The 25,012-nt window shown below is 40.0% G+C and overlaps 2 protein-coding genes across 3 annotated transcripts; one reads left to right on the forward strand and one right to left on the reverse strand.

Annotated features, from left to right (window-relative positions):
• Window positions 1–1,133: 1,133 nt before the first annotated feature.
• On the forward strand, window positions 1,134–11,717 carry LOC117793871 (acidic phospholipase A2 PA4). The gene is made up of 4 exons (XM_034634304.1): window positions 1,134–1,302; window positions 9,880–10,067; window positions 10,140–10,592; window positions 11,354–11,717. Exons 2-4 carry the CDS (start codon window positions 9,904–9,906, stop codon window positions 11,448–11,450), a joined length of 714 nt encoding a protein of 237 aa, XP_034490195.1. The 5' UTR covers window positions 1,134–1,302; window positions 9,880–9,903; the 3' UTR covers window positions 11,451–11,717.
• Window positions 11,718–12,811: 1,094 nt separating this feature from the next.
• LOC117792421 (nuclear cap-binding protein subunit 1) lies at window positions 12,812–24,720 on the reverse strand. 2 transcript variants are annotated; one of them, XR_004618174.1, is made up of 8 exons: window positions 24,384–24,720; window positions 22,981–24,319; window positions 22,810–22,913; window positions 13,709–14,197; window positions 13,524–13,648; window positions 13,267–13,455; window positions 13,026–13,196; window positions 12,812–12,980 (listed from the first exon to the last, which is right to left on the reverse strand). XR_004618174.1 is itself a non-coding variant. In XM_034632574.1 (7 exons), the coding sequence occupies exons 1-7, from the start codon at window positions 24,424–24,426 to the stop codon at window positions 13,083–13,085; spliced, it is 2,403 nt and encodes an 800-aa protein (XP_034488465.1). In that variant the 5' UTR covers window positions 24,427–24,720; the 3' UTR covers window positions 12,812–13,082. The 2 variants fall into 2 exon arrangements, 1 of the variants encoding a protein (XP_034488465.1); XM_034632574.1 differs by having other exon boundaries at window positions 12,812–13,196.
• Between the last annotated feature and the right edge of the window lie 292 nt (window positions 24,721–25,012).

The raw sequence follows: 25,012 nt of genomic DNA on the forward strand, positions 1-25,012 counted from the left end.
TATGTATAGTGATTATTTCGCAGATATAACAAGCAACTGCATTATATTCAAAGCGATCTAAGTGTAACTCTAACTATAATCCAAGTACCCAGAACTGAAAACGGTTTAAGTTAAGCTTAACAAAAACACACATAAACTTAACTAATTTCATTTTTTTCTCTTTGTATACTAAATAACCCAATTCTTTTTTTGTGCTTAGCTCGTAAGGTCTTATTATTTGCAATTGCAATATATTATAATTATAATTGTTTTTTTTTTTATGTATACACATGTATATTTAATAAATTTATACAATTTAAAAAAAAATGATTTTCTTATTCGAGTTTTTGGTACCAGTCGTTGGAATTTTATCCATATTCCGGATGGATCTGTTCTTTTTAATACTACTTTAAAAGCGATCTGTCGAAAATCAAATTTCGTTTAGCTTTGATCATTTGTAGCTGGCACTACAAAAAAGTGAAAAGCATTTTTGTGAGAATTTTGTCGATTTTAGAATTTTTTTCTACCTAATTAGTACCTTTTAATTCGAATTCACTTCCCGAGTGGTGACGAAAACCCAGCATTCATTAATATGATTTCCTTTATTAAAACAAAATTAAACAGTTAAATGATTTTAAATATTATTTAAATTGTGCGCCATGGACATTTGACCAAACGGTCGAAAGATTGTGGCGGTCGGGCGATAGAGTTTCGTATTTAGCGGTGACACAAGCCACACAGATACTTAGCATCCACAGGCAGGTTCAGTAAGGTTGCTAACTTTGCTAAGTAGTCACATTATTGTTGTTTTTGCAATGACCAAAGTTTTGCAAAAGTTGAAAAGCTTATTAAGCTTATTTGCCGTGTAAATGCAATTAACAGCGCTTCCAATTTCGATTTCGTCGGCAAGCTGCAGCTTCCGACGGACACGACGTTCACACACACACATACACGCAGATAGACTCCCCCGCCTGCGCCCCTGCACACACACACATATACACATCAAGCTTCTAGCCGCGTCTGCTGCTGCATGTTGTATGCGTATGTGTGTGTGTTGTTGTTGTTGTAGCCACTACTGCTATCGACGGTTGCTTTTCAATTTGGCCAAGTCCAAGTTTAACAGCGCTTAGCGCGCCAGAATCAAGTTCAGTCGCGCCGCAAACGCGTTGCGGAAATGTTTTGCTGTGAGCATCGTCGGCAACACTTACACTTATCAGAAGTACAAACATATCCTGGCCATAGTTCCAGTCGCTATTCCACGTTTTAATCGTAGCAACAACAATTGATCAAGAATACCAAAGGAATACCGTTAATTACTTTCAGGTAAACGGAGCCGGGCAAACGGGTAAAACGGGCAACGGTTATTACCGGAATATACATATATGCTTGTGTGTGTGTGTGTGTGTGTGTGTGTGAGCGTTACAGTAATTCAAGGATACACGTTATTTTAACATTATATTCTGGATTTTTTTTTGTTTCTGTGTAACTTTGTGTATAAACCTGGCACGTGGTTTCGGCAATGTCCTTACTGTTGTTCTTGTTCTTATTGTTGCTCCTGTCTCCTGTCGTTGTTGTTGCTGTTGCTGTTGCCTCTGACAGCCTTTTGAAGGTCATTACGCACACGAGGACTGAAGGCCACAACAGTTTAAGCGACAGAGTACGATGAAAAGTGTTTGCAAATGAAAGAGAAAGAAACAAATGGAGCGAGAGAGAGATAGAGAGAGAGAAAGTGACGAGTCGGTGTCGACCAAATGTCAAGAGGTGTTAACGGCGGCAGCCTTGACTGGGAGAGGTGTGGGGGAGGGGGTCTATTTATGTGCGTGTGTGTGTGTGCAAGTGGAAAAATGTTTTGTCCTCGCTCACAAAATAGTGAAAGTGTAAAATGAGAAAAGAACAAATTACAAATTACGAATTACGAATGAGGTAGAAAGCAAGAATGTTCAACTGTCAATTGCGATTCAATTAAGATTCGATCCAATTTCAATACTAATAACTGACAAATAAAATTCAGCAATTACAATATTGTAATTACTCAAATAATAAATAATTATAAGCATAATAACTAAGTAGTAAGTAATTTGGGTGCATTTAAGCATTGTTTTTTAATGTTTTTTTTTTTTTGTTATTTTCAATCATTTTTCTTTCAAATCGAGCTAATTTTAACGGTCAAAACTCGAGAAGCAATTCAAAAATTTGTTTGAAAAACGAAGACCTTAACAACATAACGGAATTAGGTGCTTAGTTCAACCGAAACAAACAGTTATACATGAAGCGGTTTAAAGTTAAGGTTTAGAAAAATCAGAACAGGTATCATATATAATCCAACAATATCAAAAATGCCAAAGTACAGGGCTTATAACATTCGGTTCCGCTTGTATGTCAAATTTGCTACCAGTTATTTTTATATTTTGAAGTCGAAATTTATATTTATAATGTCATAGGTGCCTGTTTAAGTCTGTGAACCGGTTCAAATATGTTTCTTAACGGATTTTTAAAGACTTAGCCCAGAAACTGTATGAAATTTATTGTTTACATTTGGTGTGTAGTCTATTGAGAAGGAAGATCTACACAATTCTGAGTAAAACAGGAAAATGATTTTGAAAAATCGCTTAGAAGATAATTTAACTGTCAACCAGGCTTAGTAAATACTCGTACCTAGACCTAGAACTCTTGTCATGTTGTGAATATGAGTAAAACAAATCAAATATTAAATATTTGAATAAACGATAAGTTTGGCCTCGTGTATGACCCGACTTTCCAGTGCCTCCCCGACTTCCTGTCTCCCCGTCTCCCCTTCCCTCCGTCTCCGTCTCCACGTTGCGCTGTCCAAGCACAATTTGTATATTTTCACACCTGTCACACACACATACACACACACACACAGAGAGACATTGAGAATTGGCATTTGTTAAATCTGCATGACTTCTCGACATGTTGTGAAATTTACGCAGTGATTAGCACAGCTCGTTTAATGGAGATGGAGTTGGAGGTGGAGAGATGGAGGTGGAGAGATGGAGGTAGAGAAGGCCATGTCTGTTACCAACTTTAATGCGAATTCTGATGACAGTGTCTTAACAATGGCTAAGATTGACTGAAAGCCTCTTTTATATCCTCACATTGAACACACTTCCGAATTGTTGACAATTAGCGCAGCAATGAAATTGAAATTCGAATTGAAATTGAAATTGTGAACAACCCGTCAACTCCCCAAATAAACAGACATTGCAGACTGTGCTTGGCTATTGTCTTATGGTTAAGGTTTTGCTTAACCTTCACCTGACCAGCGAGAAAAAGAGAGAGAGACGCGTTCAATGACCGTCACTGTCATTGCCACTGTCCATTACAAAGCTGACGCACTGTTGTGTCAAATTCCAATCGAGAGTTTAACTCCGATCCTAATCCCCCCCTCCTCCCCTCCTTAGCGTCTTCCCGACAGCCTGCTCTTCAACTTGACCCCATTTCAGACTTCAATTTCTGGTTTTTGTTTTTGGGCAAGGACCAGACCAACTTGGCCACACCTTAAACCGCTCTAAATTGAAGTTGGACTTGTAGCTGGACTGGAAGAAGAGTCGGCACGTAGTTGCTGTGGCCTTTAGCAAGGCGATTAAGATCATTTTAAAAGATTGAGGGAGCAATTACACGTCCAAAGGTAACAACTTGGTAACTGGCTTCCAATTGGATGTTGGCCAGCTCTTGAACTCTTCATTGTAGTGGATTAAGAAGGTAGCTTCTTGTGGCTGGCATTATTATTAATGTGTATACTCTTCCAGAGCATATTATAATTTTGTCGGCCAATTTGTAACGTATTAAAAAAAGCGTGTCTGACCTAAGAAAATTTAGATAAAAGTAGGAAAATAAAAATGGTAACCCATATTCGTAATTTACGGTTAATTTTAAAACGTTTTTTTCAATAAAACATAGTTTTAAAATCAATTCCTAGTTCCCGCTTTTTGAGTTTAAAAATTTTGCGTTTTAAATCGTTGCAAGGACGAAAATTATGCTTTAAGGACAATTTGTCTTTGTATTTGTATTCTGGTTCTAACACGAGCTTTGTCTGGATCGGACTTAAAATATAAAAGATGTGGTAATAATTCATGCGAAAAATATAAAAAAACACGTTTTTCAATTGAATTGATTTTAGCACTACTATATATATTATACACGTAGTTCTTATTTTTAAAATAATTTACCTCCATGACTTTTCTTTTTTTTTCAACTGAATTGATTTTAGAACTTTTATATATATTATACACGTAGTTCTCATTTTCAGTCGTTGAGTCGTTCTTCAGAAAAAAAAATTTCAATTGTTTTTTTTGTGATCTGGTGTCTCATATGTATCAGAGAATGTAGTTTTGGCAAAAAGTCAGATTTGTTGCCTGGTGTAAGTAAATACGGGGCTGTGCAAGGGTATTAAATCTTCGGCGCTCCAAAGATAACAATTTCATGTTTTATTTGTATGTTGTTTTCCAGTCTTCTTGTTTGTTTGTTTATGATGTGGCTCAGAATCCGACATTCAAAATGCAAGGGGAGCAGAAATAACAATGTATCAAAGCAACAACGACAACAACAATAACAACAACAACAACTTTAATAATAAATAAAAAAAACCAGTTACAATGCGCTTCGCAGCTGAAGGCAAGTGAAGGGTAAGACAGGTGCAGAGGCAGAAGAAGGGCCCTGGAAAGGGTGGAAGGGGGAGGGGGGAAGGGGAAAAGACTTCACCTCAGTTTCGAGTTGTTTGTTTTTTTTTTTTAGTTACTGTCTCACTTCAGTTTGGTTAAGGAGCAACAACAGTAGCTGCGTTTTACTGTGATTGATGATCCAAACGACACGCCCACCTCAACGCCCCGCGACCTCTAACGACCCAGCACTTCCTCCCCTTCCTTACCCCTCTCTCTCTCTGCCTCACTCCTTCTGCAATGCCCCCTTGAAGCATTTAATTGCACGCTGAACAAGTTTCTTGAGGGCTAACAGTAGCTTAAAGCTTGAAGATGATAAAGCCAAGTTACTAGCGGACTTCACAGATTAGGGCATGGCCTATGGCTATTGACCCCTCCCCTGCTCAGCTTAACGGACTATGTTCCAAATGTGCTCAAATGCTAGAAAAGTGATTTGTCGGTTGTTGATCCGCTGTAGATTCCAAAAACACTTGACGCATTATTTAAGTTGGAACATAAAACGTATAAATATTATACCTAAAAGTATTCGCGAGTATATATATATACAAATCATCTAAAGAACCTACGATTTTTCCATGTGATTTCACTTTTAAAAAATATATATCTAAACTTTTTAAGTCATTAACAAGCTTTGTTATTAAAATTAAAGTGTTTTTATTTTTTTGCATTTCTGGAAGAGATATTTTGTCAAATAATCGTTATTATAAATAACTTCACTTTTTTTAAGAAAACGGACAAAAATATAGAAAAACGGAATTTCTCTGTTGTAGTAAATAAATGCATGTGTTAATTGTTTAAATAAGTAACTTGAAAATGTTTGAGTTTTTGATACATTTTTAGATTTCGGATGCAGCTGAACTTTCGGCGGATATTCTCATATTTTTTTATATTTGAATTGGTATTTAAAAATGTAAACATTTATTTAATTTTCCATGCCATATGTACATCTTTCAGCTATAACTCAATTTTTTATGCTTAGTAATTTTTTCTTTGCTGACTGCATAAATCAATGAAATAAATAAATAATGTACCGCTTTAATATTATCTGAAACAATCTTAATTCGAGGCTAAAATTGAAAAAAAACTTTTAAATTAAATAAAAAATTTTGCAGCCTATTAAAATTTACTTTTTTGAAAAAGGGTTATCCCATGTACCAAGGAATAATATGAGTACCAGTATTTGTACAGTTATTACCAAGTGTGACAATCGTGCATATACCATACATACTATTTATATGTACAATGTACAGACATGTGTACTATATGCATGTAGATCTTTTGATAGTTTGGAGCCGCGGTCATTGTACTTGACGTAGTCAGAGTTCGAGTCAGAGTCAAAATCAAAGCCAAATGCGATACGAGTACAACAATCGTACGATATACAAATCGAATGTTGATTTCGTTTTCTTTTGCCTCTTGTTGACGTCGAAAAGACAAACAAAGACAAGACAACATGAAAGATAATAAAAAAAAAAAAAAAAAAAAAATGACAACAGAGCCAACTGTGTGTTTTTTTTTTTTTTTGGCTAGACACTAAGCTAGACCAAGACGAGATCGACCCAGGCCGGCTTGATGCCTATTTATGCCATGAAATTAAAAAGCATTGACATTGAAAATTATGCGAACGGACGGAGATGCTGATCTGATCCGTTGATCATGGCGACGGTCAGACAAGGCGAATGGATGGACAGACAGTTGAGCAGATCAAACAGAATTGAATACAAGTAAACATATGTTCCGACTCACATATAGATTAAGCTACTTGCTAAACTATAGAGAAAGATCAAGATCAAGATCAAGATCTTGATAGCGATTTCAATCAGTCGCCACTTGGCTTTGTTATTGTTCCTTATTTCGAATTTCGAATTCCTACTGACAATTCGCAAATTAAGATTGATCGATGCTTTGTCTGTCTGTCAATCTATACTCGTAGTTAGCTCGATTGATCGCCCACCCGATCTTTACACATATCGACACATGTTTAACAATCGCCGATTGTAAGAGTATCTATTTATGTCAACAAAATATTAATTTAATTCTCAATTATATATAATTAAATTGAAAACTAAAACGTATACAAGTTAAAAGAGTATCTTCATCTCGTATATGTCAAGTCAACTTGTTTGGCAACGCAACCTGAGCATGCTCGTAAATAATGTACTATATTTATAATACCATACACACATTCAGTAATAAGCCGCTCTGAAAATATGCCATCATTAATTATTTTCATTTTGCGACATGCAGTTAAGTGTACCAACTTTACGCCTTGGAATTCAATGTACTACCTCCAAAAGAAACAGAAACAGAGACTGACTCTGAGACTGAGAGAACAGTCTGATTTACTCGTTACTTTATGAAGTGTTTCCATAGACTTGCACTTCAATGGCATTTCTGATATTTACCTGAGAAGAAAAAATGAAGAAACAAAATTTAAAATTGATTCGTGCCCATTCAATAAACCAACAATACAAAATGCCAAAGTCGCTGTCATAACTAAAAATAACTAAACAAAAAACAAAAAATAATTGAAAATAACTCTTCAAGTGGATTCCACAAAAAAAAAAAAAAAACAAAAAAAAACATAAACATGCTCGCACCTAAAATACTCTAAATATTGTTGGCTAACAGTTAAATCACAGTTATGTTCCTGTCAAGGCTAACAGTTTTGTTGCCAAACTCGAATTCAGCTATCCATGTTCTTGTTGGCCAAACTGCCCATTATGTATAATTCTGCGGGCAGTTTATCTAGCTGCCAAATACTCGTATTATTCCAAAAACTGATTGACTTGCACTGATAAATTGTGAGCAAAAATCGTTTATTTGTTGTAAGCGATTGTAAAAGTAATATGTACATATATACATTCGATGTACATATATATTCTTCAAAGATTACAAATCATAAATGGATTTCGAAATCACATAAAAACACAAACTTTAAAACTGAATTGTAGACAAGTTATGCGTGCCTTCTGAAAGTTATGTTCAATTCTAATAAAATACTGGACAAATTTGTTTCTACACTTGTTTACCTCATAAATATAAAAAAAAATAACCCCACTGTGCAGAGTACATATGTATATGTATTACAACTTCTTCAGTTGCGTTGCCAACTTACCGTAGCTAAAATATCGAGTTGCCAAACTGATATCTAGATTCTAGAATCCAGATCAACAACAGTTGAAACTGTCCATTGCACTTGTATTCAATATAATATAAGGTAACACACCTGAATCTTTTGCGGTTTTCACAGCATACAAAATTGAGATGTCATGACATTACTACTTGTACTTGACCTTAACAGATCATCATGGTATACAAAATAAAGGTTGCGTTTAAGTTATCAATTTCCAATTGAGAAACAGCCTTGTCATCTCGCTTCATCGCATATTCCGAACAGCCATTAGTATGATGCTATCTCATATTATTACACCATGGTTGAGCTCAATGCAAATGCTTGCTTTCTCGTTCACAGCTATACAGTTGGTTAAGAAAGTGTTTTGACAAAAAATAAAAACTCATTTATTAGCTTTCCAGTTTTAAAAAAGTTATGTTCGATGAAAAATATTTTTGTTTTTTTACTTGTTTGAAGAAGAATCATAGACACGAATAGTAAAATAAGAAATAAAATAAAAATAAAAAAACAACAAATTTTGATTTTGTCAAAACACTTTCTAGAGTATGTTAAATTTGGGCGGAAGAGTAAAATATTATTGAAATTGATGACAGTAGCTGCAATCTTTAAACTTTCAACTTGCAATTCGCAATACTCTTCGCTGCGGAAGGGTATAGTAAAATTGTTGACTGGTCAAACATAACACAGTGAGCGGCGCAAAACTGTTGACATTTGTGCCGGTGGCAGTTTAATAGAGGGCGTGGCAGCAGGGCATCAAGTGACCTTCACCCATTGGCAAGCAATTGGTCTAAATTGGGCAAACAAGAATTGGTAACAAGCTAATGCTTAATTATGGCCCACACTTCTGCTCATCCAACACATTTATAATCGCTGAACTTTTATAATTAGTTTCCGTTTTAAAGTTGTTGCTGTTGTTGTTGTTGTTGTTGTTGTTGCTGTCTCTATCAACGCCTTCGCATTTGTTTTTGCAAATTGTTTTGTTATTTCTTTCATTGACTTTGTTTTGATCGCCACATTTGGCGCCGCTCACCGCGTCGATCGTTTTCTCGTTTCTCGTTGACTCGCACAGTGGCAACAGCTCAACGCAGAGTGGTTCAAGCTGCAGCTTACATTTCTCGCCGACCTGTGGCCCACTGTGCCATGTGTCGCAGAGGTCAACTGTGCGCTGGCCGAGCCATAGAAATGCTAAAATCCAAGATGCGGGTGCGCTAGAGACTCCATTCAACTGCTAATTAACTTGACTATGACGCAGTGCTAATGATGGCCCACATTTCGGTTTCGCCAGTCCTTCAAATCTCAGTGATTCGCTCTACCTGAGCACCAACTCTCAAGGGCGTAGCCAGGATTAATATTATGGGGGGTGCAGAAATGTTCTTTATTTAATTTTATGCTATACATATACATATATGTATTTGTATGTACTTTTGTTCAAGATTTTAGAAAAAAAATTGCTTAAATTTAAAACATTATTATTTTATTTATAAAATTAAAATCTTTTACTTCAGTGATCGCGTTTTTATATATAAAATATAACTCCCTAAACTTTCTTCTTAGCCTTCTTCTATCTGAGTGACATTTCTTGCGTTTCGTAAAATATTACTCACATCGCAGTGGTTAAATTTAGGATTGTTGGTTCCTGAATTTGCCAGAATTACAAAATTTTTTTAGATACTTTAAATATACTGCGTAGATCATTTACTTAAACCTATTGTATATTTGCACATAGTACTCGTATTTGGCTGTAATTGGAAATAATTCTCAAATTCCAAATAACTACATTATTCAAATTTGTCTTCTTGTAATAAAATACTTTATTCATTTAACGTCTTCTAAAACCAGTAAATAACATAATATTTAAGAAATTAATAATATAATAATTATAATAAACAATAAAATTATAAGGCCTGTATACAATTTAAGATAAATATCTGAAAGTAACTGATAAAAAAGTTACAATAGTTTTATTTTCTTAATATGGTATGCTGTTAGGGGGAGGAGTCAACTGCCCCCTGGCCAAACCTGGCTACGCTCCTGCCTATTCTTAAATTATCTCTCATCTCTCTCTTCGTCTCTCTGTTATTTTAGTGAAGGTCTCTCTCTGCTGCCGCCATGATGCCGCTGGCGCTGCCGTTGAAGACGCTGCTGCTGGCGCTGCTGCTGAGCCAGGCGCTGCCGCCGAGTACTGGCTCCGCGGTGCTAATCTCCGACATGACAATGACCATGATGGTGGAGCTCTCGTCACGACATCCCTTCTGCAAGATGCACACGGATCGGTGAGTTGACAAACACGTCTGTATCTCAATGGGCCTGGCCTTAAGTCTCGTGATGTGGACTCTTTTTGGCAGGGGTGACATTCAACGAATGCTGTTGCAATCGGATCCTCGACGGATTCGCCAGGTGCCCAGGGAGTCGGTGGTGGAGCTGGAGGAGGTGTGTCGTCGCCAGGGCTCCTATGGTCATGAGTTCCGTGGTGGCCTGGGATTCATCTATCCGGGCACCAAGTGGTGCGGACCTGGCACCTCAGCTGTCAACTATGATGACCTGGGACCACATGTGCGCGAGGATCGATGTTGTCGCGAGCACGACATGTGTCCCGATGTGCTCAACGTCGGTGATTGCCGGCGCGGATTATGCAATCGGGGCACCTTCACCCGATCCCATTGCGATTGCGATGCACGCTTCCGGCGCTGCCTGCAGGCGGCCAACACGGAGACGGCCAACACGCTGGGCGCCATTTTCTACAATGTGGTGCAGGTGACCTGCTTCCAGGAGCGCAGTCCTTGCTCTGCGCACCAGAGGTTCGAGGATTACTTTTACTCCAGCAACCACTGTCCAGCCGAATATCGGCAGGCGGATCTCTATGTGCCACCGCATGCCGACAATCTCATTGCCAAGATCCTTGCCCATCCCCATCCCTATTCGCAGCCCCAAGGTCGTGCTCTGCCCGCTCCTGTAGCTCCGCTAAAGCACAACGCCCGACGCTTTGGCGTCAAACTGGCCAGTGTCGGTCTGGCGGCTGTCAATATACTGCGCGAGGTGGTCCAAAGACCACGTCTGCTCTGGGACAGCCTCAATTCACCTGTCAGCCGCGATCTGCCGCCAGGACGACCGCCGGGTCCAGGCTATTACTACGAGCGTCCAGTTCGTCCAGGAACGCACTATGGCTACAGTTATGGCAATGGCTATAACAATGGCTATGACAATGGCTATGACAATGGTTATAACAATAACAATAACTATGACAATGATTATGGCTTTGGCTGGAGCTGATAAGACAGGCAGTGCAGACTGTATCCCTTTAGTATTAGTAGATGTAGAACACAAAATCACGCATCATAGTCATCATTAGTCATCAAGGAGCAATCTCTTCCAAAGCATGTGCATGTTTACTATATACTTATATTAAGTTTTTGTTTTTATTTGTGTTTTGTCAAATAAATTAAGCCATTTGTCAACTGACGCCGTCATCTTTCATCTGTCACTTGTCAACTGTGTCGGCAAATTGGGCAACGCCAAGCTTAACTATCTCTCTCTCTCTTTCACTCTTTCACTCGGTCAGAGCCGGCTACAATGAAACGGAGCAGGAGGCCATCTGCGCCCAGTGGCAATATCAGCCATCGGAAAAGTATGTGCCCAGCCAACCGCGCACGTCGTAAATATTCTACATATGTATGTACATATCTACATATGTATATTGACGACCTGATCTGGAACTGTTCAAGTGACCCTACCTGGAAACGGATACAAATCTACAATATCAATTAGCAATTACTATAGTATTATATACTCGCACTCGTCCCCCACCCCCGCTCATGGCAGTCCAGTGCTGCCCATTTCATTCTGGAGCAAAAACCGGTGCCAAATGTGCAGCGTACAGTGCTGGTAAATGTCAAATATATTTTCATATACAAAAAAAAGAGATTAAAAAAAATAAACATATATATACATATATGTATATGTATACACTTGCATTCATACACATAAAGAAATATATTTACTGAGATATGAGATCAGTGTTGCTTATTTCTGGTTGGAAAGCATTCGCAAAAATAGCTGAAATTGCGATGCAAAAAATACTAATTGTATTCATAAAAAAGAGTTCACCTTTGTTTTATTTAATTGTGAATTAAAAATTGCATTAAATTGTTAATTTTATGTCAAATTATTGTCAAAAAAACTTTAAAAAATGTGAGCTGAGCGCGTTCGCAGAAAAAAACAATTCCTGCCATTTTAAAATCAATCCAAGCCCAAAAGTATGCTGCTTTTTATTTACATTCCACAAATTGTGTGAACTTGCATATGACCACATCATTGAAAGCCTGGACTCAAACCATAAGTGACCGTAAACCGCTATTAACCGATTGGAATTCATAACTGCAACAGCAGTGGAAGTCGTAACAAAAATTGTATCATACAAAAGCCAAAATTATTCAAAGCGAAAAGCTGTTTAGTAACCGATTCATGTGTAACGGTTAGTTTGGGTTCAATCAAGTCAAATGCATTACATTAAATTATTATCGCTTTTATAGCTGTTACTTATAAAAGTTTAAGGGCATATTTAAATCCTTGAAATGTATGAAACAGGCAGAAGAAGCACCTCCGACCTTACATAGTATTCATAATCTTGTTCTGCATCTACAGCCGAGCTGATTTAGCCTTGCCCGTCTGTATGATCACCTAGATCATACAGACTAAAAGCTAGAACAACTAAAATTGGAGTACACGCTTTGGTGAATGTGGAGCTTATCAAGCTTTTACCATTTGGTCTCTTAGTTGTTTGACTCATTATATAATATTTATATACAGAATATTAATAGATGAGTTTTGAATCAAAAGCTTACAGTTTTTAGTTCTTTCTCGTTTCAAGAAACTTTTTGATATAGTTTGCATTCTTTAATTTTAGCACTTTGTTGATTACAAATTACAAAATTTGTGTCATTTAATGTTGTTCTGCATCTGTGTGTGTTTGTGTGTGTGTGTGTATAAATTTGTTGTGTCTTTGTGTGTGTGTATGACTTGTTGGGTAGAATGTGGGCTGCTTGATATGGCCCTTTATATTTAAATTATGTACTCGTATGCATGTTACAAAAACTAAAACTTAAAACTGAACTAAGGCTCAGACTAAAGTGACGCTGACCAAGTGCCTATCTGCTGTCCATCTACATCTCTGGACATCTGCGGTGCTGAACTTCTGCTGTTGGTCTTGTTACACATCTTTATCATGCACCAGGGACCAACACTCAGCCAGAGCCCTTGGGGCTTTCCTTTTTTTATTGTTATTCAGGTTATTAGGCGCGTAGTGCGACAAACTGTTGGAATACCTCCAGTATGTGTGTGTCCAGATCTGATGTGAATAGCAGCGTCTCCAGTGTGCTACTGTACTTTTGCACCTGTTCGTGATGCTGTTAACAATGCATTAAAACAGAGGATTAGCTCTCAATTAATAGACATAAAGTTACTTGGCAAATTTACCATAAGAAACACCTGCTGCAGGCGGCCAATGGTCCAGCGATACCAGTCCGTATCCGGATCGCGTCCATCTGTATCGGATCGTAGCAGATGCTCGGACAGTATCATTATGAAACGCTGAAAGACGATCAGGAACAGACGCTTTTGATTCACATTGGCTGCCTCCAGTTTCTCCTCCATGCGTTCCACGACCTGAGTAGAATGAAAATTCATGAATAAAGTTGATGGAATTGGTGCTGGTGATGGAATGGTTGAGTTACCTCCTCGGATGGCTTGTCCGCGTGAGTGATGGGCTTCTTACGCTTGTGCGGTGTGTCCTCATCTGTGTCGCTGGAGGAGGAGTCTGCCTTCGACAGTTTCTCCTTGGCATCACTCAGCTCAGTGTCTAAAATGAAGCATACGATTGGTTTAGAAATCTTATTGTCAATGGGTTTGATCAACTTACTTAGCTTGATGACATGCTTGTTCATCTTTTTGATGGTCAGATGGAGAATCTCCCAGAGATACATTTTGGTGAACTCGCCGGTCATCTCCTTGGAGAATATCCATGTGGCCACCGCCGAGCAATCGACAATTTGGAGCTTGAGCAGCTTATCGATCAGAACGACCATCATTTGCTGATGAGATGACCACAACTCAAAGATGTTGTGCAGTATGCAGATTTGTGCCTCCTCCGTCTCGGCCAAGGCGCGGAACACCACATGGAATTTGGAGATGGCCGCAAAGCTGTGCGAGAACGACTTGGAACCCAAATTGAGCAGCGTCTGTACAAAGACATCGATCTTGAGTGCATTAAAACTGCCATCGGACATCTCCTCGCCACTGTATCCACTGCTGGGTATATCCTTCAGTATGTTGACCACCTCCTCTGGTGTGCACTTCTGTCTAATGGCCACCACCAGTTGATGAGCCACCGCGGTGCCCGGTAGGTTGGCTAATGAAACGAGAAACAAGAAACGAGCAACAAAGGAAGGTAAGAAATATGTAAACATGTTGCAAGTTGAATGTATCTTCATTAGATGACAGACAGTGGGAGGGGGGAGGAGCTGGAGGAGGGGAGAAAAGCAGGAGGAATCTTAAATTGGTTGACACTTTCGCTTTTTATGCTTCGTCGCGTGGAACCAAGCGGCAACCGCCAGTTGCTGAATCCCGCTGTCAAGCACTGCCTAGTGCGTTACTAATGATGTGTTCCTCCTGCCAGCCCCCTCCCCTTCCCCCAACTCCCATCACCCACTTCCCCTTTACGGTGCTCAACCTGACAATAACTAAAACATGCAATTTATTGGCACTTGACTCGATTATGTCAATGAAATGCGCGTTAAGCAGAGCAGATGAGGGAACAGGTGATGTGATGGTTAAATGCGTCCAATTTGCACAGTCAGCTATGGAGGGAATGCGGAACTGCAACTCGACCCACTTGGCTGCTGGCAGTCCAAATCTTTGTGACTGCCAGCAAAACAAAGACCACAATGCAGCGTGTCAAGATCAGCGAGTAAAGTTCTCACAAAGGCCAGAGAGTCGCCATGGGAATATGACAGCTTATTAGTTACAACAAACACTAGTCAAGCACGCTTGACTAGAAGATACCCTCTGCCCTTTTCCCCTGACATAAACATTGGATTAAACTCAATATCAAATCTCACTATAATTTAATTGACAAGGAACAATTTCAATATTAACAGCAAGCAAACGTTATTGCAAATTTTAAATTGTACTTTTACATTTTAAAAGATATTTTTTATACGTATTTATTTAAAGAATACATTCTAAGTGTCTCAAGGTTTTTATAAAATGGGTTCAAAGAATTTTAAAATGATTCATTCACTTGAAAGTTTTAGTTTTTAACGTGGAAAGTAAAAAAAGGCTTCTACACTATATATGATATTCCAGGTATACATATTCTATTAATACAACTGATTGATTTGTTAAATAATATCTTAAAGTCTCAAGACTATATAAGAATCAGGGAATAACATCGGAAACGATACCGGTACGGTTAAAGAGTTGACCAACTTCAAACTGTCATAACTTGATCAAAACTGAACCGATTTTCAAGCGGTATGTCATTTTGGTCTTGATTTGGCCTGTAAATTCATTTTGCGTTTAAATTTTATTAAATTCTTAGAAAAAAAAATGTTCCTCTAGATTCTACTAGATATTGATTTCGATGCTAAGGGTCCCCCCTTTGAAATTTCGAAAATTCAAAATTTTAAATCTCAAGTTTTCACTTTTAATCAACTCCCTATATCGTAATTAGTATAAAACAACACTTTAAACTTGATTCTGAGACCTTTCATTTTTTTGTAAAAAATCATGCCAAATTGAACAAAAATTTGGACTTGTAAAGTGACTAAATCCGCAGTCTGACCAACTTCAAACCGTCATAACTTGATCAAATCTGAGCCGATTTTCAAGCCGAATGTAATTTTGATCATGGTTTGGCCTCTTAATTCATTCTGCATTCAAATATTTGAAAATTCGTTAAAAAAAAATGTTTGCCCTATTTATTTCGATGTCGTATTTATTATAAAACGACATCTTAACATTTTCAAATGTTTCAAAATTGATTTGTTGTACGTAACGGTAATGATACCGAAGCCGAAAGAAAAAAAACTGAAATGGAACCTTAGTTATTTCGGGACTTACTGGAACCGAAACCGTAACCTATATTTGTTTCGGTTTTATTCCCTGATAAATATAAAAATTAAAAGTTATGTACTTTAAAATCTAGCGATCTTCTTTTTTTTCGTTCTCTCAATTCCTGCACATGCCAACTGTTGAACCCAAGATTACAGGGTATAAGCCCCTTATTAGCCTTATTAGCATTTGCTTTACTTGATGCCGAATATTTTTACGGATCTTTGATTTTCAGCGCAAATTGAGCGTGTCCAAGGCACGTAGTTTAAAGATCAGGGCACTGCTCCATGATGCGTACCATGTCCAGCAGCTCTCTCTCTCTCTCTCTCTCTCTATACGACTCTAGATGTTATGTGTTTTAGATAGAGATGCGTGCGTGACAAGACATGTTCTTTAGGTTCAGTTTCATAGGAAAACCAGACAAGTTTCAACGTTTACGAATGCAGCACAAAGCGGAATTGAAAAACCTTACGCTCACAAAAGAATATTCAGTATGTGGGTGTGTGTGTGTGTACGTGTTAGCCACGTTTTTATGAGCAATTAGCCAGCGTGACAGCGCTGAGAATCGGCACAGCAGCCAAACAAATCTACATAACAGTTTTTCAAAATATTCTTTGGTATTTCGTGTCTTATGTTTAACATCTTTAACTTTGATTCCATGTCAAACTCTTCTTCAGGTCAGGCCAGTCAAAACTCTCAAATCTATGGCCTGATCTTTACCCCCAAAAAGAATCTAAGCAAGGTGAACTGATTGCAATGAGAACGAGACAATCAGATGGAATCAAACTACATATATATAGGGTCAGCAGGCAACGGTTGGGGAGGGGGCAGTTCCACTATTGAACTTCAACGAAGCGAGCAGCATATCTCACATAAGGAATCTCTTGTGGATTTGAGCTGCTCCAAAAGATTCAAACCGAAAAAACTAGCTCGTTGCCAAAAAAAAAATAGAAATAAAAGAAGAAGAAAAGCAGCTTAGAGCGGTAGGAGGCGTGGTCTTGGGACGACTAGGGTAAGGGTGATGTGGCGGCTTTAAGGGGGTCTAAACATCCGCAAGTGTTGCATAAATGCGCGTTGCTGTCACCCGCTTCCCCCGCCTCCACCGCCAGCCACCTTCCACCTGCCACAAAACGCGGCCGTTGTGGCGTCTGACGCGCAAAGATTGCGAAATCTTCGCCGTTGGCGATGCGCCGCTTGGCTGATCCAATGAAAGCAACAGTGGCAGAGACAGAGACTGCGGAGGAGAAGGAGGAGACGGAGGAGAAGCCAGCGGAGGTAGCAGCAGCTACGTCAGCGTCAGCTGACTGAGCACTATGGCAACTTTTGTCATTTTTCCAACATTTATTCATTAGCAGTACGCAGATTAATACATTTTAGATGTAAAAACATATTTTTAAAATTACCTACCTAAAAACAATGGTTTGTTTAAAAAAAAATTACATTTAGGCTAAAAATATTAGTTTAAACCACTTAGCAGTTGCAGACCTCGAGAAAAAGTTGTGGAATCCATGTGGATTTGTCCCTAATCGATAGCAACACCTTGTGGACATTGTACGAAAAACGTTGTGGACTTTAACATTGTGAGTTCCTAGGAACGAGGACAGAGGAAACCTCCCTAGGTATTCCCTAAGTTTTTCCTCACATAAAACATTAGGGATTCCTCGTGGAACTCTGCCGAGAAATCCATGCAGTGTTGTCCAATAATACCAAATTTTTTCTTAAATAATTTCATAGGCTTCAAAGAATTTATAAATTAAAGCCTTCAAATGTTGACAAAATAGAAAAGAGGCAAAAAAAATAAAAGTTGTGAGCCTATTTAAAAAATTATTAAATAATTACCAACACAATTTTTCATTTGTTTTATACAAGAATTCGTCTCTCGTCCGATTGATCCTAGAGCTTTAAGTTTATATAGTTAGATCTTGATAATTTTTAGCATAATATAGCTCAAAATTGGTGGTGTGGTTCGCATATCTTGGAAAACTAAAACGGTTTTAATACAAGAGCCTGTTTTTTAACCGATTGTTTGATGTCTTTGGTGTCTTAGACCATAAAAAAAATACAGGCCTTAAAAAAAATTTAATTGGTTCAAAATGAAGAGAAAAATGTATAACAATAAAAATATTTTGTTGTATGAAATTGAACCAAGGTTCGAACCCTTGGGTTCAGGGTCCGATGTCTTGTTCTATGGCTGACAAAATTTTGGAGGTTTGTTGCAGTCATGGTCTTTTAATAAATTTTAAAAAAATGTTTAAAGTTCCCATAGTGCAGTGGTTCGGTTGTTCGGTTGTTGGGTGGTTGGGTGGTTCGGTGGTTGGGTGGCCTCTCGGTGGGTGTCTGTTTATTATTAGCGGTGAGCACGTCGTGGACGCGTTTCAGTCGTGTGTTTAAGCGCGCGCTGCACAAACGTCGTGCGTCTCAAAGATTTGGCCAAGAGCTGCTCGAGATTCATCATTGTTTCTCGTTTTTTGTTGTTGTGTGTTTTTGTTGTTTCTTTGTTTTGTTTTTTTTTTTATGTGGAAATGAGGAATATCTGTGGCCTGAGCATTCTGTTGGCAGTCGTAAGTCCAAGTTGAAGTCACAGTCACAGAAGCTGGAGAGGATTCCGAATTGTGAATTGTTGTATTTTGTTGATTGTTGTTTGTTGTTTGTTGCTGCTTTGCAGCTGCATCAGGTGACGGCCATTGTTGGTGCTGGCAGGGATCTGGTGCTGACGCCCAAGCAGGCACAGCAGCTGTCGGGCAAGCGTCTCTTCTACGAGGAGCAGCCCGCAGAAGCAGCCGACAGAGCGTGGGAGCATACCCTCAAGCATGTCACCTATGTGACGCTTTTTACGGACGCCGCTGTGGGCGCTGCTTCCGGCAATCTCAGGTAGGTGTTCAGGAGGCGATCTCAGCTCGCCTTGTGTTACTCCTCGTGGCCAAACTAAGAGCTTCTGCGGCAGCCAGCTGCATGATTATCACGACTTCCTACAGACGCCCTACATACCAGCCGATGGCGCAGGTCAGTCGGCGCAGTCCCGCTTCGGGGACATTGTGACCTTGGCCAGCGGACGACTGGAGCAGCTGGCGGCCAATGGAAGCTATCGCTTTGTCGAAGGCACCGCCGATCCCAACCAGACCGAGCCAGGCGTTCAGGCGCGTGCTCTGTGGCGGGTGCAACGCATCCGACATCGGGATGGCGATGCCCAGAGATTGCCCCATCGCTATCACTACGAAATGAAGTTCAGCGTGTCGCCTTTGACGTCCAATATTGGCTGGCCGCCACAGAGCTTCATCCAGAAGGAGGTGGACTATCCGCAGAGCTTTGGCCGTGTCGCCTACGAGGAGAAGCGTGACCAGACCTTTGCCCAGCGCCGTCAGGATCGACAGCCCCAAGCGACCTTTGTCCGCGGCATCTTTCAGCCTCCCCCGCCGCCGCCGCCAGCACAGCAACCTCTGTCCCACCTCAACATTGGTGAGTACCTAAAGGGAGTGTCGGAAGGTGCCAAGGGATCACCCAAGATCGAACTGTTTCCGGGACTTTACAATCTGGGCTTGCGGCCCAATTACATTCCGGCCACGACCTTTCGACCCAGCTATCCAATCAAACTCGGCCCTCATCCGGAATTGCCAAAGCCTCTAGAGCGTTATCCTTTGCCCAATGAGCAGAGTGGCGGCACTGCAGGGAATGTGGGGGGCGTGACTGGAGCACCAGTCACCCATCACTTTCATCATCACTTTTACATGACGCCTAATGGCCTGGTTAACGAGGCTAACAATCAACCCGAGCACGGATATCGTCCGGCAGCATACGTTCCAGAGTTGACCACGCTATCGCCTCCAACCTCACACCCGCCCTTGCATCATCAACACCAGTATGAGCACAACCAACATCGGGAGGTGCAGTTCCCGACGAATCATGCGTCAGGTTCAGCTGAATCCTTAGAAACTGGCGAGGATCTGTATCACAGTCAGGATCAGCATCCAATACTGCGATCACCACAGCTCTACACGGGTGAGTAACTTTTTAACGATATCCAAGTCACCATGGAGGTGACAGTTGATTAATGTGACCATGGTGAGGAGTCAGGAGAATTATGATCACAGTGACAGCATAGATATTGAGACCATGATCAAAATTTAGTTGTATGTTGAAAGATTAGTCAAAATTGTGATTTATGTGATCATGGAGAAGGCAGGGGAATATTAAATCATTAAGAATCAGGGACAGTAAATAATTATTATTTTATTTTTGAAAAAATCATTTACTTCTAGTAACTTTAAAAGAGAGTGAAATATTCCAAACAATTTTTTTAAGGGTAATCTATGGAATTTTACCATGATTTTGTAAAGTTATGATTTTAATTATTTTACTCATAAAATTATCATTATTTTTGAGTAAAAAAATAAAACTCAAGAAATAAAACTTATATTTTTGACAAAAAAAAATAAAACTCATAGAATATTGATTATTTCTTGAGTTTTATATTTTTGATCAAATAAAACTCAAGTTGGTTTTTTAAAATTTTTTATAAGAAATATGGACAAACTTTATATACATTTCTAATCTGTGAATCCATGTATATTTGTACATTTTGTCCATATTCCTTATAAAGGTAATCAAAAAACCAACTTGAGTTTTATTTGATCAAAAATATAAAACTCAAGAAAATATCAATATTCTATGAGAATTATTTTTTGTGCTCAAAAATAATGATCATTTCTTGAGTTTTATTTTTTTTGCTCAAAAGTAATCATAAATAAAACAATAAAAGTAAAAAAAAATGATTATTTCTTGAGTTTTATAATAAAACTTATAATGATTACAGTCCTTGATAAGAATAATAATGGAAGGGTTAAAGTGACCATGGAGGAATTAAATAAAGGTACAGCATAAACAGTGAGACCATGGAGCAGATATTGTTAAATTGTGTAAAGGTAGACAACATGTGAACATGGAGGACACAGGGGAGAAAAAGCTACAAAGTGACAATGGAGGAATAAATAAAGTTACCGCAGAGATAACGAGGCCCTAAAAAATATGAAGTTTATCACAGATAAGACTAGAATGAGCCGTTAAGAATTTTAATCTATAGACCATTCCAGCTATTGACCAAGTTGGGAAATATCTTAGGAAATCATATACATATATTGTTGGGATTCTCTCACATGAACATACTAAAATGTAACTCTTCTTTGCTTTTAAACAATTGATGATCTGCCAGCTTATAATCAAGCGGCTAAGTACCAGACATCGAAGCTGAAACCGCTGCTCATCTATGCAGGCGGTGGTCCTGAGGCTGAAGAGGATCTCAAGTCGTTTGTACAGAGCGAGCCACTGGAGGAAACTGTCTATCGCTACTCGGAGCCGGATCCGTTGTATGTGCACCAGAATCCGGAGGATGTGCTGCATCTGGAGAATCCACACAACTACGATTCCGATGAGCCACAGCGGTATCAACATTCTGCTCAAGTTCACGAGACAACGAGTGAGGAAACCGCCCAGTTGGAGGAGGAGCAGGGAGAAGAGCACCGGGAATCCGCGAGAGAGTCGGAGCAGCGACCCGCTGGAAGTCAAAAGCAGACAAAGGTTGCATCCACACCAGGGCCAGCAGTGAGTACAACGTCACCAGCCACAACAACAACAACAACAAGCACCACAGAGGGAAGTGTATCCACAACCGTAGCACCCAAATCCACAGCAGCGACTCTGAGCAAAGGAAGCTTTGTGTCCAGCTCGACGAGCATCACACCGCTCCGAGCATTGAGTCGCTATCGGACCACGCCACGCATCACGGCGGGCAGATCGACAACAACCACAACGACAACCACAGAGCCACCGTCGTTTTCCAAGTGGAAGCAGCGACGCAGGGAGAATGCCACTGGTTTGGACAGCAAGGCAAAGAGTAGTCATCGACACGAGTCCAAGATACCCTTTGTGCCGTCAACAACAAATACAAGTGCAAATACAACCACAACAACGACAACCACAACCACAACAACGACAACACTACTGCCCACACTGGCCACAACCAACAGCAATCATTTGAGGAGCACAGAGATGCCAGCAACCACAGCAGCTGTGCCGTTAGCAGGACCGTTGCCCGTTCCAGGACGAGAAGTCATCGAGGTGCTCACCCAGAAGTCGGTCAGCAAATCCGTGAGCATCAAGGTGGGCGAGAATGGCGAGGAGATACCCATCATTGTGGACGACGAGGAGAATGAAGTGAAGCGCACCTAAATGTCAATTCAACAACTAATCCTAATTTTAATCCACTTATTTTAAAATATTCATAAGCTAAGTTTAAATTGTTTACAAGTGCTTATTCCAAATCCAATTTAAATAAATCTACGATTTGGATATGCAGCTAACATTTTTAAGTACTTTAATATCAACCTATTTGTAAATGAAGCAATAAACGGTTTAGATGGATTCCACATTAGGTTAAGACTGTTGCATGAACGACTGCAAACCGGTTCAATGTGTAGTTTGAGTTTTGACAGTTTTAAAACCATTTTCAAGTCAACTTTAGATTGGAATATGAACTGATTACAACAGTTACACTTGGGATAACCGAATTCCAATTGATTCCAGTCTTTGTATTATAAATTGAAAATATTACTACATCCTTATCTGGAGCTGTTTTCAATGGAGTAAAGTTTCAAATGAAATCACAACTTGTAAAGAATCATAATCCGATTCATAACTGATTCCCACCCTTGATTTGGTACAAAAGCATATAATAACAGATCTACTTAGAAAAGCCAAATCCCAATTGGTCCTGATCCTATTAAATCTAAAGATTTTAAACATTGGCCACGTTTCACAGGAAACGTTTCCATTGTCATCAATATAAATGAAATCAACTGGCTCATTTCGAAAAGGGGTTTAAAGCTGGAAAGAAGGCTTAGAGAGAATGCGACTTACCTGCCTCCTCGTTGGAGTACTTGTAGTTAGGAACAGGAGTCACCGGAATAAGCTTCGCATATGTTGTGGGCATCATTTCGGTAATACGCTGATGGTACGACAATCTGTAGAGAAATCAAACAATATCAAACAATAACTGTGAGGAGTTTGGCGGTTGTTGTTATTTCTTACCGCAGGCACTTCTGGAGCACCTCCTGTATGAACTTGGGACGTGGATGCTCGGCATCGAGCAAAAGGCAACTGTCCCACTCGTCCCATGACCAGGTGAACTTAAAGTTACTCAAATGATAGCTGAACCAGTTAACAAAACGATCAAAGCACGAGGTATTCATAGAGTCGATACGCATGAACAGAATCTCAGTGGCCTGGGCTAGCACCTGGGGCAGGGTGCCTGGCTGCAGTTTGCATAGCTCGATCAGAATGGAGCCGTAACAAATGTCCAGATAGCGGGGCGTGGGCATGTGAAAGAGTTCCGCAAATATCATCTCCACAATACAGTATTCCAAGGGGATCTTGTGTTTGAAGGGAAAGTTGAGCAGCTGTGCGGCGCAATCCTTACGCTCGTGATGATGCGTCTCAATGATGTGATGCAGATGCTCCTCGATCAAGAAGCGCTCAATTGAATGCGCACCAGGCAAATTGGGTCCATCCGGGCAGTCAGTGTAGTCAAACATGCGGTACACCACCCACGGCATGGGATACTCAAAGGAGTCGTGGTGTGGCGGCGGCGTAATCTGCGGCAGATTGTGCTGCAGTGCCTCGCACAAAATGGAGTCGAAGACAAGATAGGGACGCGGTATGTGCTTCTCGGCCCAGTTATCCTGGCGTAGCTTGCGTATCTGTGCCCACAGACAGTCCAGGTACTCCTCCTGCGGATGTGGCGCATCTGATGACCAGACGCGCAGTGCATTGTGATGCTTCTTGGAGCGCTTGTTCAAATACACTTCAATGCGCAGCAGCAACGATTCCAGCGCCGACTCCTTCTTCTCGTACAGATCACGTCCCACCCAGGGCAGTGTGGAGAGGACGGCAAACACGAACCAATCACGACGCACCTGTGGCACAGTGTCCTCGTTGGACACATCTATCATTGTGTCGAGCAGCTGGAGCAGACTTGTCGCCGAGATGACGTGACAGTTGACCAGATCGGCCAGGAAGCGCAGCGAGTAACGTGCCGCGTCCCAACGGCATAGCTTTAATGACTCCTTGAACGTTTTCACCATATGGTCGACGAACTCACCACCAAACTTGTAGTTCTTGGCATTGAGCAGACCAACCAAGGTCGTGTACACTGTGCACTTCTCGGGCATACGCACGGCACAGTCGGAGAGGATGCGTAGGATCTTTAGCCGAAAAGTGCCCAGATCAGCCTCCAGCACTGACACCAGACCTTCGAGATTCGACTCCACCGACGAGGTGCTGCGCTCGCCCACGCGCAGAATCAGTGACTCCAGGCGATCTTCAATCTCCTGATTCTCGGAGACGCGGCGCCGTTTGTTTCGTCTATGGTCTATGATTTATAATTATAGTTATTATAATTACGAAAATGCATATTTAATCGGAGTTTAACTCACCATAGCCCTCGTCCTCAGTATCGTGAGCGCGTCGACGACTCATATTGCAAGCAATATCAACAATTACAATAAATCAAATCAATAGCACGTAGACAAGCAAAAAAAAAAAAAGCGGCGTTTTTTCTTTTATGACAACCGGCACAAACGAAAGCGGTCAGTTGCGGGTGCTGCGTATGCAAATTGATAATTGGTGTGACCACAGCGACTTGTTGCGTGTCAAGTTTAAATGTGCGACGAAATTTACGTCAAATTAATCAAATTGAAAGTTAAACGTGCAAATTATAACGAAAAATAGATATTTTCGAACATGAGCTTCTGCATCTCACGGTCACTGTTGCCAACTTAGCTATTTTATAGCTAGCTCTGGCTTTTTTAGTGGAAAAGTATCCACAAAAACAAATTTTAATGCTTGTTCTTCATATAAACTTGGCAACACTGGTGACGAAACACTGTTTTGGCCCAAAAGGTTGCAGCCCGGTTCAACGGCTGCCACCCTGCAAAATTTTCCGATCTGGCAGCATGTACCATTTTAAGTACAATGCCAATAATGGTAACTTAAAAATAAATATTTTTTCATTTTAATTAAATTTGTTAATTTGCTCCCCTTGGGTTGACGAACTTGAAGCTTT

The sequence above is a fragment of the Drosophila innubila genome, chromosome X (genome assembly GCF_004354385.1).
Source record: "Drosophila innubila isolate TH190305 chromosome X, UK_Dinn_1.0, whole genome shotgun sequence".
NCBI classification, from domain to species: domain Eukaryota; kingdom Metazoa; phylum Arthropoda; class Insecta; order Diptera; family Drosophilidae; genus Drosophila; species Drosophila innubila.